Genomic DNA, 15,610 nt, shown 5'->3' with positions numbered 1-15,610 from the left:
TCTGAGATAGGCAATCATTGCTTTCTAATTAAACAATTGGGTTGGAACGAAATCCTGTAACCACAGCGACCCTCCAGGACCGACATTGTCTACCCCTGGCATAAGGTATACTGCATCAACCTAGATTTAGAGGACAGATGTACGTATGATGGAATCTGCATCTGGCACAGGCAATCTTGAAGCATTTATCATTAAATTTCTAAATACAAGTTTAGACAATAACTTAATTAATCAGTTAATTTTTCAGTTTGAAAAATTAACGTACTTAATTTCAATATTTGTTACATCTCTTTTATGTATGGTACTGAACCTCATACTCAAGAGAAAATTTCATTTTGAAATGCAATTTATTATAATACCATGCAACTTCTCACATCAATTGCATTTTCTTCTGTTAAAGTCTTGCATTTCAAAACCTGACATTTTCTTCAAAGATATTTCTCTTTAAGTCTTTTTCGTATATCTTCTGCATTTCAGCCATGCAAGTACCTTTATTTGTATGTTTTATACCTGTAATAATTACTCGGAAAAACTTTGTTTTCTTTCCACCTATAGAATTCATTGTTTCCAATAGTTCATAATAAGCTCCACAAAAAGAAAAAATATACAATAATAAATAAATAAAATAAAAACACAATGCATAAGGTACTGTATATATTTGAGATGAATTGTAACATAAATTAAAATGCACTATGATTTAGACATGTTGCCCTCACAAAATATAAAAGACAGAACCAATTTAATAACAATTTAAATAAAATGATTCCTTCTGTCCTCTGAGTTAAAGATGAGCCACATAAAACAATTGACAACTGTTGTAAATGATTGGCAGCTCCAAAAATAACCCTCAACGATTTAATGGTATGTAATAATGATATGATTGTCTCCTGTACTGATAATTAGTTGAAAAAAGATTGACAATAATTTGCAGTCCAAAGTCTCCAGTTTCAACAGACATGTTGACAGTAAATTAACTAAAGAGCCTATGGAAGGGATTTTCTGCAAAAAAGAAAATTACGATTAAAATTGTAAAATGAAAATGCAATCTCTTTCTTGGAATTTCATTTTCAGTCTGACAGCAAGAATGCTGCAAAAAATCTAATTAAAATGATATAACCCCATTTGCAATTTCGTTTTCAAAGTCTACACGCCAAAAATGCTGCAAAAAATTAAAAACAAAATTCAATAACCCCATTTGCATTTAATTTTCAGCCAGAACAGCAATGAAGCTGCAAAAATAAAAAGTAAAACGCATTTCCACTTTGTATTTCCAAGTTCTCGGCATGCAAATAGCGCGGTCAATAGGCGGGGCTTCGCACCTCGATTTCCCTCAATTCTTTCATTTCGACGGTGTTTAAGTCACGTGATTTTGATCTTCACAGCGAGTCGCTGTCAGCGACACCGTCTCATAAAATCCGAAGACCTCACATAATTGTAGTTCTGAAGTATTTAATGTGCTATTTAATTACATTTTTATCATGACAGAAATTACCTTTTACTATGTCATAATTCACATTTATTTGCACTAAAGGGGGACGTGACGCTTTGTATTTTTGTAGTTTGCGCCGAGCGCCGCAATGGATGGATTCGCTGCTCTTTACATGGGCTTTTAAGTGGTTCGTTATCCTTAAAAGGACTACTTGCTTTTTGCCGCATTAGTTGGAAAAGCCCGTACAACAACTGTGCAGAATCCGATCGAAGTGGCTCTGCAGATATGAAGCACAAAGAATTGCGGGAAATCAAGGTGCAAAGCCCCGCCCATTGACCCGCTCTATTTGCATGTTGAGAACTTGAAATTGAGAATGCAGTGTGAATGAGATTTACTTTTAATTTTTGCAGCATCATTGCTGTTTAAACTGAAAACAAAATGTCAAATGCGGTTATTATATTTTATTTTTAATTTTTGCAGCATTCTTGCGTGTAGACGTTGAAAAAGAAATTGCAAACGGGGTTATTTCATTTTAATTTTTGTTGAATTCTTGCGTGTGGACTTTGAAAATGAAATCGCAAATGTTTTTTTTTTCTTTTTAATGTAATTTCTGCAGCATTCTTACGCGTAAACTTTGAAAATGAAATTGCAAAAGAGATATTGTATTTTCATTTTCCAATTTTAATTAGCATTTTTCATTTTCTTTTTTATGAAAAATAACCCCCCATAAAGAGCGTCGCTGGAACATGAATCCTTCCATTGTGGTTGACTTGAGATTTGGCCAATAAAAACTAGTCCCGCCTTAGTATGGGAATGTCAACGCCCCTTTGAGTGGTGCAACCGTTGAATAAAAGCTTCAGTCAATTACATAGTCTAGCAATAGCAGCCGAGTTAGGAAAAGGATTGTTTGTGTTATTTATTTTAAGGGTGATGCCTCACGAGTTCCCGCTTCAACAGTGATTGAACGGAACTCATAGCCTAAGCCCTTATTTCTCAGAATATTAATTATTCTCATCTATAGTTTTGTTTAAGTGTCTGTTTTTCTTTAACGAGGAAAGAGAAACTATTTTGGCAAACCTTAACAAAGATATAACCATCTTTTATGAACCTTGTTGAAAAAAAACATTTTGGGTAAGTGTCAAGAAATAAATTTACAGATTAGTCCTCTATGAACCAATTGTAGAGTTCCGCGTCTAATAACTGTGCCGTACTTAACATTTGATAAGTATCGAGTTTTTGGTTTAATTCGTGGGAGTTAACATCGTAGACGGCCAGACGCCATTCGTTTAAACAGTAAGGATGGAACGAAAATAAGTGTATTTTATGGAATCAGTATTTTGAAGAGCTGAACATTGTACGTAATAGCGAAAAGCATGTTCAAGTACTTGCGAAGGTACATGTACTGTACAGCAGTTGTTAGTGAAGACCTATAAAATAAATCGGTGTGCTTCTCCTTGTTTAGAGGTCAGTTACGTAAGTAAACGATTTACGCGCTGTGGGCAGTACCGGTGCTAGGTTATTTTGCGCCCTAGGCCAAGCTTATTCGTGCGCCAACCGACAGTATGGTAGTTAATCCATGCGGCTCGATCCCCACCACTCCCCTTATGATCTGCGCCCTAGCCGAATTACTAATTTGCCTTAATGGTGGCGCGGGCACAGGCGTAATTTTTTTTTTTTTTTAAAACACATAAATCGTGAACTCAATTAACCCGTATGTTATGGCGAAGATATAATACCGCAGGTTCTGACGCCTTGTAACTGTCAAGTTCAGAATGTGTGTTGTGCATAAAACTATAAAGTATGTAGTTTTAATTCCTTTAAAACCAATCCTTGTAGTATATTGCTAAATCCTTCCTTTTTAAATTGTCGTTTAAAGTGGTAGTGATTGCACGGCTCTGTAACTAAAGAGAGAAAAATAAGAATTGGCAAAAAAATCGGAGATAAACCAATAACGTGCAATGTTATTTACATTAATTCATCAAATTCTTATCACGATGTGCATTTTCGGTTCCTCAAAGGTCTTGATTTCTAAAGTTAACTAATCATGAGTTCCCAAGTCAGACAGAACTACCACCAGGACTGTGAGGCAGCTATCAACCGACAGATCAACCTGGAGTTGTACGCCTCGTATGTCTATCTGTCAATGGTAAGTAAATCCAGACAGGTTCTCCTGTAATGGTTTTAATTTTTTTATTCTGTTAAATCAGTTTTTGGGGGGCTGGTCAAAATATGTGAGATTGCCATGTTGATCTCATTGCATTTTACAATCATTTTCAGAATAAATTAACAATTATTGTTAACATTATCTAAAGGGAAAATGTCTTGAATGTGTGCGCTTTTTTTTTTTTTTTTTTTTTGTAAAGAAGGCTAGGCCTTTATGGTAATTAATGATTGAGCTTTGTATCTCAAAACATTAAGGAGTTAAGAAGAAATAACACACCAGTGTACTTTTTTTGGACTTCTTCTAAATCTTCTACCGTTGCATCTCTCCCCAGACTTATTACTTTGACAGAGATGATGTAGCCTTAAAGAACTTTGCAAAGTTTTTTAAACACCAGTCCCATGAAGAGCGTGAACATGCTGAGAAATTGATGAGACTGCAAAATGAACGTGGTGGTCGTATATTTCTTCAGGATATACGCGTGAGTGTCACTGTATAACTGTTAGTAACGTGCTCTCATTTCTTCAGGAGTGAAGTGTGTGTGTGTGGGGGTTTTGCTGATGAATTTTTACCTCCTGTTCTTCATAGTGTTTGGTCCCTCCCTTAAGTATATTTTCACTTGTGCCTGTTATCTTGCTCTTAGTTCTGGAGAGCCTAGTATGCTAGATTGAACCACCCAACAGTCGTTTGTTTTAATCATCTGTATTTTCTTTTAGAAACCAGAGAGAGATGAATGGGGTAATGCATTGGAAGCATTGGAGTGTTCTCTACAACTGGAAAAAAATGTCAATCAGTCTTTGTTGGACCTCCATAAAGTGGCATCTGAGCACAGTGATCCTCATGTAAGTATTACAACACTTCCTTATGACAGGACATTTTAAATGGGACTATTTAGCATGTTTAATTTTAAATCTGCCCTCCAGCAGTTAAGCTAAATATTTATATCCCCTCTCAGCCCCGACTTCTTCTTTCACATGATAGTACTTGTGGTTTTTATTTTTATTATATAAACATGTTTCTTCAGTCGGATATTGCATGGTTTTAACATTTACTGAAAGAATTCCTTTAAAGCAGTTGATCAGGACATCTTTGTTAGAAACACTTTTTAATCCTACTCTGGGGCTATGCAGGCCTGGGTCAGCACTACAAACAAGCATGAAACCTGGGTGCCTGTCAATAACCCATAGAGCCAAGTTAGAAATTCCAGTTATTTCTACATGCACATTCTTGGAATACTGAAGAAAAAGTGTTCTCCATTTAAAACTGTCTCCATGGATATTTAGAATTTGAAAATACTTCAAAGTAAGTGACTAGAGATAGGAATCAAACCTGGGAATTACTACACCATAATATGATCCTGATTTATGGTTTTACACAACTCAAGCTTTTGTTAAGAGAAGCTTTCTTTGTTGTAAAAATACTGGCTTCAAATTTCATCTGCTTGGGCAGACAACAGGGCAGCAGTTAAATTATGGTAAGTCTTAAGTTCTTGAATATTCCCACTTAAACCACTGTCTCATTTTCACACCAATGATTTGGAAGAATAGTGATGAAACTATTGATGTCCATAAATGGTACATTAGATGGATCTTGCAGGCTTAGAATTGAGACCACTCGAAGAAAATTAAATTGGTCACAAACTTGTAACTATACGTGCTGAAATCTGAACAGCCAGGATTTAAAAAAAAAAAAAATATATATATACAAAACTGGGTTGGGGATAGTGAGGTTAATTTTTCATATTCATAATGTCGGTGTATATCTGTTGGTGCCGATACACACATTTACAAGATGCAGAAAACAATGAGACTTGATGTGTCTGGATGAGAATTTACAGAGAAATGTAACATTTATTTGTATAACAATTTTGCATACCATGTTCAATCATTAAAACCAAATGACATTTGCCCTATTTGGCTGGCTATCTGTTTGTTATATGGGAAATTAATTTTGCAGGGTCTTGCTTTAAATAACACTTCTCTTTTTGATGGAAACAATTCAACAATAATGGGGGGGAGATGATGATAAAATATACAATGACAATGTAATACACAATACCACTTCAGAATAACCATAACTTTTGCAGATTTACAGTCATGGCTTCTGCTCAACGTGTTTAGCTGGCTATCTGATTCTCGGTTTTACAGGCTGCAGTTTTTTTTTTTTTTTTGTTTTTTGTTTTTTTTATATGGAATAAATAACCACAACTGAGAGAATTAAAATATTTAAAAATGGGGGTGGGGAAAGAACTAATTTATATATATATATTTATTTTTTTTGAGCATCTCTGGCTTGTCACATGTAACTCTTTTTTTTTTTTTTTTTGTTCCTTAAATTAGAAACTTCACTGAATAATCTCATGTTGTCCACACTAGTACATGGGGCTGACAGGAAATTTGCTTGCTACTTTGGCAATGGTAGGAACCTGACTCTAGTTCTTCCAGTATTTGTGGATTTTCATTCCTTGGGATTGGTGCTTCTGACCGAAATCCCTGCACCTACTGCATAGCAAGCATACATATACAGCATTATATTCAGTGTCATCTTTCACATCCAAACGATAGACCTGCGTTTTTGCTATTTACCAGGGATGTCCGATTAAGCTTAGTGCTGGGCGGTATGACACAAATTCTATATTGCGGTTTTATTTTTAAAATTTATACCGGTTTCACGGTATTGGATGGTATTTTTTTTTTCGCTATACGTGAGTGGAATGCAATTACTGGCTAAGAATAACCTATTCCACTGTCATGAGAATTGTACATTGTACAAAAAAACATTTTAATGTGCACACAAGTATTAATACAGGTTTGCATGGCCCCATAAAGTGATAGTTTTCAAGGGTGAGGCACTAATGAAGAGAAGGAATCGCATTGCATGACAGATGCAGTCAAAATATAGAGCCTTTTTATCGATCAATGTTTGTAAACAACTTAAACTAAAATTTTTACAACATATTTTCAACCATCCAAAGAGGCATTTAGACTTGGTAAAATATCCAGAGGTGCTTGTCAAAAGTTGTATTGCACTGAACATGTCTTAGAAAAGGAATAAATATTAAATATTTTTAGTAAACCAACTACACTGTTAATGTTAACAATCTCTGTCCACTGACATGTGACTTTTTAAACAAATTTACCATCATTAAACTAATAAATAATACCAATAATAGTGCACATTCCAGTAATAATACTATTACTTCCAAGACTTCAAGCCCAGGTGCATTAAACAGTATTCACCAAATTAAAATAAAACAAGTGCAGCTTTGTGATGACATCTTTACCAACTGAATCATCATTAAGGCAAACTGCATTAATATGGACCTTGCTTCAAGCAAAGCTATATACATAAATAAAAAAAAAAAAACTGCAACTAGCATTTATAATGCTATTTGTGGTATAGCCTTACGGAAGCGAATTAGGGCCATGGTGAAGAAGGAAAAATACGGACACAGTGAAGGGAGGGGGGGACACTGTCGAGATTAAAGTCAACATTTTCCACTTTATTCTCGTAGTTTATTTTGTCATTAAAGTAGAATGTTGTAAACTAAACTTCATCCTAAAATCAATGTTTAATTCACTAGATTTTCTCAAGCCCTGTCATAAGTTATGTAGCACATTAAATGCTTTGTATTGTATTCCTTGACCCATTTGTTAATCGCTACACGCTTCTTAAACTGACTTCCGTTTGCACTAAGGCAGCAATCGCCACACAGAATACATTCGCTTCATGATATTCCTGCTCTCTGAAAATGTAGAACGCGAAGATTAATTTTTCATGATGAAATGCATTAAAGCAAGTATTAAACATGCACGGTAGTGTGGTAGTAGTGCTGCTCCCTCGCAGTAAGAGGTCCCCAGGTGTACGTTCGGTGTATCTCCCATCTACAATAATGGCAACACAGTACACGGGTTCTTCTGTGTACATCTCAAAGAAACAATTGTTTACAGCCTCTAAGAGTGCTTTTACTGGTTTTTACTACAAAGTCAGTATGAGTGCCCATGGTCAAGAGAGTGCTGCATCCATTTGTGTATCGCAGGTGTGACGAGGCTCCAAAAAAACGTGTGTATGAATGGGTATCGCACAGGTTTAACTTAAATATTGTGTAAATGTTGGGTTCGTGATCTGGTGGTCGAAGACACAAACACAGAATTCAATTGATGTTCTTCTGAGGGGACTTTCTTTATTGTATGCGTGCTGTCTCTTTCTGACATGCCAAAACCCCAGTTGCTATCCCTTTTTTCTTTCTCCACATAACTAATTGTCATACGATAAACGTCCTTGTGAAATTAAAACTAGTTATAAACTTTAGACCATGGAGTGTTCAGAACCTTTTTAAAAAAAAAAAAAAAAAAAAAATCTTCGTTATACATGTTTTAATTGTGCCATCCATTCAGGGTTGCGCCCATCCCAGCAAGCATTGTGTGCAAGGCAAGAGGAAATCCTGAACGTGGCACCAGCACATCGCAGGGTGAATGTGAGCAATACATACACTAGCAGGGTTAATATAGCATAGCAAAACCCGCCATCCTACATGACTTTGAAAGGAAACTGAAGCACGGCGAATAAACCCACCAGAAAAACATGCAAATTCAAAGCCGGGAACACCCGGAACCGCATTGCTGCAAGGCAGCAGTGCAGCCTCCACGCCACCGTGCCCCAACATGATTAATACATGCTTTATATAATTTTCATGATGAAATGCATTAAAGTATTTATGTTGGCATTCTAAATGTTCAGGGAGCAGGAATATCATGAAATTAATATATTGTGTGCTGTCTGCTCCTCCTCACTGCAAGAGGAAGTCCGTTTAAGATGCATGTAGCGATTAACATGGCTCCGGGAACACAACACAAAGCATTTAGTGTGGTACATAACTTATGACTGGGTTTGATAAAATCTAGTAAATATTCATTTTAAGATGAAGTTTAGTTTAAGATGTTCTGCTTTAATAAATTATGAGAGTAAAGTCAACATGTCGACTTTTAATCTCGACAAACTGTGAGAATAAAGTAGAAATGTCGACTTTATTCTCGTCATAAACGTCGAGATTAAAGTGGAAATGTCAAGAATAAAGTCAACATGTCGTCACACTATTAAACAGTACCCAGGTAGATTACACAGTATTGAAGTACAACTTGGCTTGCAGTATTATCCAGTAGTATAGAAGCAGTATTCACACATTTGAACGTAATGGTCCACATCCAACCTTTTAAATCCAAAGTATCAACAGACAACAGACGTGACTCCTTTTTCCAGCAAAAGTTCTTCTGTGTCATCATGTTCAACTTTATCGTCTGCTACAGGTTGTTTCGGAATGTTCTGTCCATTTTCACCGTGCAGTACTTCCACTAATGCATGTACTGCGTTGTATGCTTGTGTAGCAGTGATAAAGGTTCCCTTTAAACGGTTTCCCTCTGCGCCACGTTCCAAACGTTGTTTAGACAATTTAAACCGGTGTTGCGGTATAAGAAAAATCCGTATCATAACAAAAATAAACAGTTCTCGGTATGAACTGGTATACTGCCCAACACCAAGATTAGTATCTGTTAAAAATGAGTACAGTGGTACCTCTGGTCACGACTAATTCATTCCAAAACTCTGGACGCGACCCAAATGTAATTTCCCCATAAGATTGTACGTAAATACGATTAATCCGTACCAGACCATACGAACTATGTAAATATATATATTTTTTTTTAGCACAAAAATAATTATACCGTAGAATGCAGTGTAATACTAAACTAAATGTAAAAACATTGAATAACACTGAGAAAACCTTGAACAACAGAGAAAATTAGCATTGTAAGAGTTTGCGTTAGACCCATATGAACCATCCATCCATTTTCCAACCCGCTGAATCCGAACACAGGGTCACGGGGGTCTGCTGGAGCCAATCCCAGCCAACACAGGGCACAAGGCAGGGAACCAATCCCGGGCAGGGTGCCAACCCACCACAGGACACACACAAACACACGCACACACTAGGGCCAATTTAGAATCGCCAATCCACCTAACCTGCATGTCTTTGGACTGTGGGAGGAAACCGGAGCACCCGGAGGAAACCCACGCAGACACGGGGAGAACATGCAAACTCCACGCAGGGTGGACCCGGGAAGTGAACCCGGGTCTCCTAACTGCGAGGCAGCAGCGCTACCACTGCGCCACCGTGCCACCCCCCATATGAACCACTCGCTGTAAATTTTTTTTTTTTTTTTTTTTTTTTGTTTAATGAGTTTTAAGCACAGCAAAAAAAAATTAAATGCCACTTGCAAAACTTTTCAAACCATCTACTGGCTTTAAATTCCTCACCTTCGCCGCTCAAAGGATTTTTTTTTTTTTCAGCAAATCGCCATGAATCTTCCTGGCTTTCTCGGATATGATTGGCTTGCTTACGCTATCCCCTGCAAGTTGCTTCTCATTCAACCACACTAGCCAGTTTTTCCACCTCTTCCAGCACTTGAGCCCTCTGCTTGGTTAACATTGTAACTTTTTTACAACATCAGCTGCTTTGTTAGGCCCTGTATACGCAAACAAAATAAAATGGGAAACGATGGCAGATCATTGGTGCGTACGAAGGCGCATAGGAATACTGGCCGCCAGTGTTTTTGTTTGCCACCAGAGTTTTGGCAAACTTTTTGATCGTAACCCGATTTGTACATGTTCGGAAACGTTCGTAACCAGAAGTTCTACTGTATACGGTATTTGAACAGTGCGTAAAAGCATTTGGTGTTTAAAGCCACAATTTCAAAGAACGCGATTGCCTCTCTTGCAAAAAGCAGTGCAAAGGCACATGCTGCATTGGCATTTTCAAACTACAATGTTCATGAAAACAATTTGTCCACAATTGCTCAAACAAAGTAAACCGTAGTGTTTTTTTTCCCTAGAGGCCCCTCAACCTTATATCCCTGTGACATTTTTAGTAAATAAACTGAAGTGCTATGATCCTTTTGTGTTTTACAAATGAAACGTGTAGCAAATATTGCTTTGCGGTCTTATTTTCTGTGTATAATGATCATGTATATAGCACAGCATTTTTCAAAGTAACTTAAAAATCAGTAAAATTTACTTTGGTACATATTAAGAGTAGTTTTGTAAATAAACGAACAAAAATTTGAAGGAAAAAAAGCATAGGATATAGATAGCTCAGTCATTAGATGAAGACGAGTGCACTCTAAAAGGGATGTGTTTAACACAGAGGATACGGACTGTTTAATTATGAATAAACAGTGCAGGTTAAAATTTATAAACCATCTAGGCTGATCCTAAAATATTGCACAGCACATCTTACGTAACATGATACAGAAGTCAATGCAAGGTAAAAGCGATTGCTACTCCCTTACATTCAAGTGGTGGTGGTGGTGGTGGTGTTGAGTTTTTTTTTTTTGTGTGTGTGTACATTGAAATTTTACTACAATACACATTCAGTGAGACAGCCCTTGTTGTTACTTATGATGCGGTAAAGGTCTCCCCAGGGCCATTTACTGTACCTTTGTGTGTGGGGTTTATATAAACACCCCCACTCCTGCCACCCTGCTGTTTTCCTAAGGTGTCATTGTGTTCTCTTAAAGATTTTCATTGTGCATTTCGAAGAGCGTGCATTTTATCTCATTTTATTTTGGCTTTTTTGTGTTTTGGACAGTCTACATGTGAGTCAATTGTTTGCATTTTGTTCGATGCGAGTTCCATCGGTGCTTGCAACATTACGTGTACCAGTGATTGGACCTCTGCATCGAAGCAGTGGTCTTTGTATCTCACATCTACAATAATGGCAACACAGTACACGGGTTCTTCTGTGTACATGTCAAAGAAACAAATGTTTACAGCCTCTAAGAGTGCTTTTACTGGTTTTTACTACAAAGTCAGTATGAGTGCCCATGGTCAAGAGAGTGCTGCATCCATTTGTGATTCAGAGCTTCTTGGGGCGTGCAATATTGCTTTCTGTAATTCAAAACTGCAGTTTATCTACGGAGCAGTTAAACTAAGCATACATACTAGGACTTGTATCAGATATCCATAGATCAGTAGTAAAGCTTATGGCTGTTACATCATCAGCAAGGAGTTGGTGCATATGACTTTCTACAATACTAGGGGGCTCCGCCCCCTGCTCGCTTCGCTCGCCAACCCCTGGCGTTGGGACATGACAAAGAGTGAGATGTATGAATTAGATATAGAATAGTGTGCAGCTGTGGATGATGCGCATAGAAATAAAGTATCAAGAAGCGGAAAGCAAATGTCTATGCGTTGGAATGTAGGTGTGTTGTTTTTATCAGGACGTAAATGTAGAACAATATCTCTGTGAAATGGAGGCTCACCATCTTTACTTTGAAAGACAATTGCCACTTCATTAACAACGGGCAGATTGTATCGTCTTGGATCTTGTTCTTTGTCCTTTATCAAGACCAAAGCAATTGTAGTTGCCGCTATACCTTCTGCATTTGCTTTTGTATTCGCCTCCTTTTCAACTTCATGTAGCATTTTTATAGACTTAGCTAATGGGTGATTGTTTATGACATGAGTGACGTTTCTCATTATAAGCTCTGTGCATTGTTTGTTTTCAGGAAGGTTCATGCGTTGATAGATTGCCTCATCTGGATCTAGGATGTAGATTTGTGCATATTTGCGTTGATTTGTTTCAGGGTGCACTGTTCCAATGCGATGAAATATTTGTCCACATATGCGAAAGCAGTATGGGCCATTGCCTTTTGGTGGCCTGATTATGTACTCTGGTAGATGCAAAAGCAAATGAACTATTGTAGGATCTAATGCAGTTCATAAAGTTTTTACTTTCAGGCACATCGTTAGTTAGAAGCTTCTTTAGATATTCAGGATATGAATGTAAAGGAGGCAGTCTAATCTGACCTTTTTGACAACAACGTGTAAATTCATTATTTGTATTGCCAGTTGTTTGTTCTGTGAAGTTAAGTGAATGACAATGATTGCAAATGACATTCATTAATCCCAATGAATTTTCTTCAATAGTGGATTCCTTATTGAAGGCGTTTTCAGCCATTTTGCGTAAGCGTTTAACAGGTGTGTGGCGTTGATGTCCGCGACGGGCATGTTTCGCTTTTTGCGTTTGATTGCCTTTTTGTTGCATGTCCATTATTTGTGACGCGCTATTTTTTTCTCTTTTTTTTTTATTCGCCTCCGCTTTGCGCAAAGTCCGTTTCAGTGTACGCCGTGCATTGTTTGTATCGAGCCTTGTCCGTTTTTGTATGTCGGTCATTTGAGCTTGGTGCTTTTCGCGTCTTGCTTTTTTTTTTTCTGTCAGTTCATTTGCGCGTTGTTCACATCTCCGTTCATATATTCTGTCTGTTTGCTCCCTTTTTTGTATGTCTGATACGCGAGCTCTTTCGGTTTGAAATCGTGCTTCTTTCGATGCAGCACTTTGACACGCGCGCTGAATGCGTCAACGTTCATTGTGTCTGTCCATTTGGGCACGTCTCTGTAACGGTGTCACTTGTGCTTGGCGTTTTTTGATCCGAGACATTTTTTCTCCCGGTGTTTCAGAAGCGCGTTTTATGCGCCGCCGTCTATTTTCTTGTTTCTTTTGTGTTCGTGTGTTTGTTCCCGTTATCCTTTCCGAATCGTTTTGTACCCGTGACCGTGTATTCATGACTTGTTTCTTTCTCAGCATGCGAAATATGGATAAGTAATAAGGAGGATCGCACTCACTGTTAATATGTATCCTTTTCTGCAGTTGAACGGTTAATAGTGCTTTATTGAAAGGACATCCACCTATGCTGACACCTATGCCGACACCTATGCTGCCTAGTGTGAAGGTGTCGACGTTCACTTTAGAATATGTGGCTTTGGGTGTCACTTCTTATGGATGTGTGGGGGGGATTGTTGTTGCGCGAGCGTCTTCTTTCTTTTTGTGTTCCTGTGTCTTGTTTGAATCCCCCTCTTTGTGTGTGTCCCGTCCTTTGCTTGTAGGGTCTGTGGGGCGGTTTTGTGTTCTTTTTTTGTCATCCATGGGCTTGTTGAATCCCCCTCTTGGTGTGTGTCCCGTCCCGTGCCTGTAGGGTGGGGGGGGGGGGGGGGGGGGGGGGGGTGTGGTCGTGCCTTGCTGTTGTGCGCTCGTCTGTTCTTTTTTTTTGGTGTGTTTAGTTTCGTGTGCAATGTGTTTCGTGCTTTGGCCGCGTTTGACTACTTTTTTATGTGCCTTTTCCTTTTTTCGGTGCTGCTTGTCCGCCTCTCGCGGCCCCTCATCCGCCTCTCTCGCCCTCTTTTGTCTGCCTTTCTCCTCATCCGCCTCTCTCACCCTCTTTTGTCCGCCTTTCTCGGCTCCTCAGCCGACTCTCGCGGACTCTTTTTGCGCCTGCACAGTACGTCTTTTTGCAGCTACGGCCCATTGCCGGATGTGCCTGCGTCCATCATCCGGTTTAGCATTCTCGGTTAGTAATATGGATTATGTAACTGTGGAAGCGCTATGTCAAAAAAGGTAACGGCACCCAAGATGCTCATCCGGCCTTCAAGATCCCTTATGTTCTACAACAGCAAGTGGATGATTGTCCAGAGCAATCCATCACCTCTTTCAGTAATTGTTTGAGCTTAAGGCTTATCTTTATGAAATTTCCTTGTGGGGTGTGGTTTTTTTTTTTTTTTTTTTTTTTTTTTTTTCTCTCTCTTCTCTCTCCCCTCCTCAACCCCCCAAAAGTAACTAATCGCACAACCGTTCTGTGGGGCAACAGCTGACCAGAGAAGATGGGTAAATTGTTGCAGAAAAAAAATTATACAGAATGGAAGATTTCACTGCATCTAGTGTACACTAATTTTTTTTTTTGCGAGTGCTTTAAACAATTTAAGTTTTTGGATCAGTACATAATTATACTTACAAATTGTTCCCATATTGCTGCAGAGTGATTTAATGTAAGTGTGAATTGCAGTACTTTTTAGGTCCAAGAGACTAAATGTTTTCAAAAAGGGGAACAAATGGTAAAATATTGTTACATTTTTCTATGGGATATGCAATGTAAAATTGATACAATGACAGCTGACAGATTGGAGGACACAAGGAAAATTGTGGTTTATTTGAAAGCTCATTAGGTACACTTAACTAATTATTGGAACACTTAAATTTGACATTTGCACTATAGCACTACAAGCAGCAACTGGAGTATTTTCATTAATCTCCAAGCACTGCTTTAGTTAAAGCAAGTGTCTGGGGCACACGTGTTTTTTTTTTTTAAAACACACATCTCTGCTTTGTAAACACATTTTTTAGTGTTTGTTTCAGCTTGTTTACATTTGGGTATATTAATCATTTGTAAACTCTTTGCTAATTATACCTTCTGCATGTTAAGGTCTGTACTTTTTGCATTGGCCATTGCATAGTATGCACTGTGTCCTGTTACAGTAGAGTAATATGTTGCAAGGTGATATCTTTTAACAAGTCGTCATATGAGTGAGTGCTTTACTTTGACATGAGAAACTCCAATGTCAAGGTTCCAACGAAGTTATGATTTCATGTGAAAAGTAGTGAATTTCCTTCACCACATTTGGTTTTTAATTGTTGCCTTCCAATTCTTAAAAAAAAAAAAAAAAAACCCACACCACACCCCCCCATAAGGAGTCATTATTTTACAATATGCTGTATTTTTTTTTTCTTTATACAGATGTGTGATTTCATAGAAACCCACTATTTGGAGGAACAGGTGAAGTCAATTAAGGAGCTAGGTGACTGGGTTACCAACCTGCGGCATATGGGTGCACCCCAAAATGGTTTGGCAGAATACCTCTTTGACAAGCATACCCTTGGCTCTCGTTCAAGTTAGACTACTTTCCCAAGTAGTGCATTTGGTGTATGCACCTTTATTACTGGTGTTTGTCCCCATTTGATGGTTAATATATTGCTTGTGTAGTTTAGTTATTTGCCATGCTTTGTCTCGCTCACTTTTATTGAACAAAATATTATACCTGGAATAGCATGTGAAGTCTCATTTCCACCTTTGTGCAGATCACTGTGGATATTGGTATATTAAACTTCAATAAACTACAGATGTTCTAAATTATCT

At 37.9% G+C, this 15,610-nt stretch overlaps 1 protein-coding gene across 2 annotated transcripts; it reads left to right on the top strand.

The window, feature by feature from the left end:
* The first annotated feature begins 2,309 nt into the window (after positions 1-2,309).
* On the top strand, positions 2,310-15,605 carry fth1a (ferritin, heavy polypeptide 1a). Of its 2 annotated transcripts, XM_028792584.2 has the most exons (5): positions 2,310-2,560; positions 3,448-3,575; positions 3,925-4,071; positions 4,307-4,432; positions 15,212-15,605. In XM_028792584.2, exons 2-5 carry the CDS (start codon positions 3,474-3,476, stop codon positions 15,368-15,370), a joined length of 534 nt encoding a protein of 177 aa, XP_028648417.1. In that variant the 5' UTR covers positions 2,310-2,560; positions 3,448-3,473; the 3' UTR covers positions 15,371-15,605. The 2 variants fall into 2 exon arrangements, with proteins under 2 accessions (XP_028648417.1, XP_028648418.1); XM_028792585.2 differs by lacking the exon at positions 2,310-2,560 and having other exon boundaries at positions 3,405-3,575.
* Positions 15,606-15,610: the final 5 nt, after the last annotated feature.

Source organism: Erpetoichthys calabaricus, chromosome 2, assembly GCF_900747795.2.
Source record: "Erpetoichthys calabaricus chromosome 2, fErpCal1.3, whole genome shotgun sequence".
Classification (NCBI taxonomy): domain Eukaryota; kingdom Metazoa; phylum Chordata; class Cladistia; order Polypteriformes; family Polypteridae; genus Erpetoichthys; species Erpetoichthys calabaricus.
The sequence above is the reverse complement of the archived record's forward strand: the minus strand, read 5'-3'. Positions and strand labels throughout refer to the sequence as shown.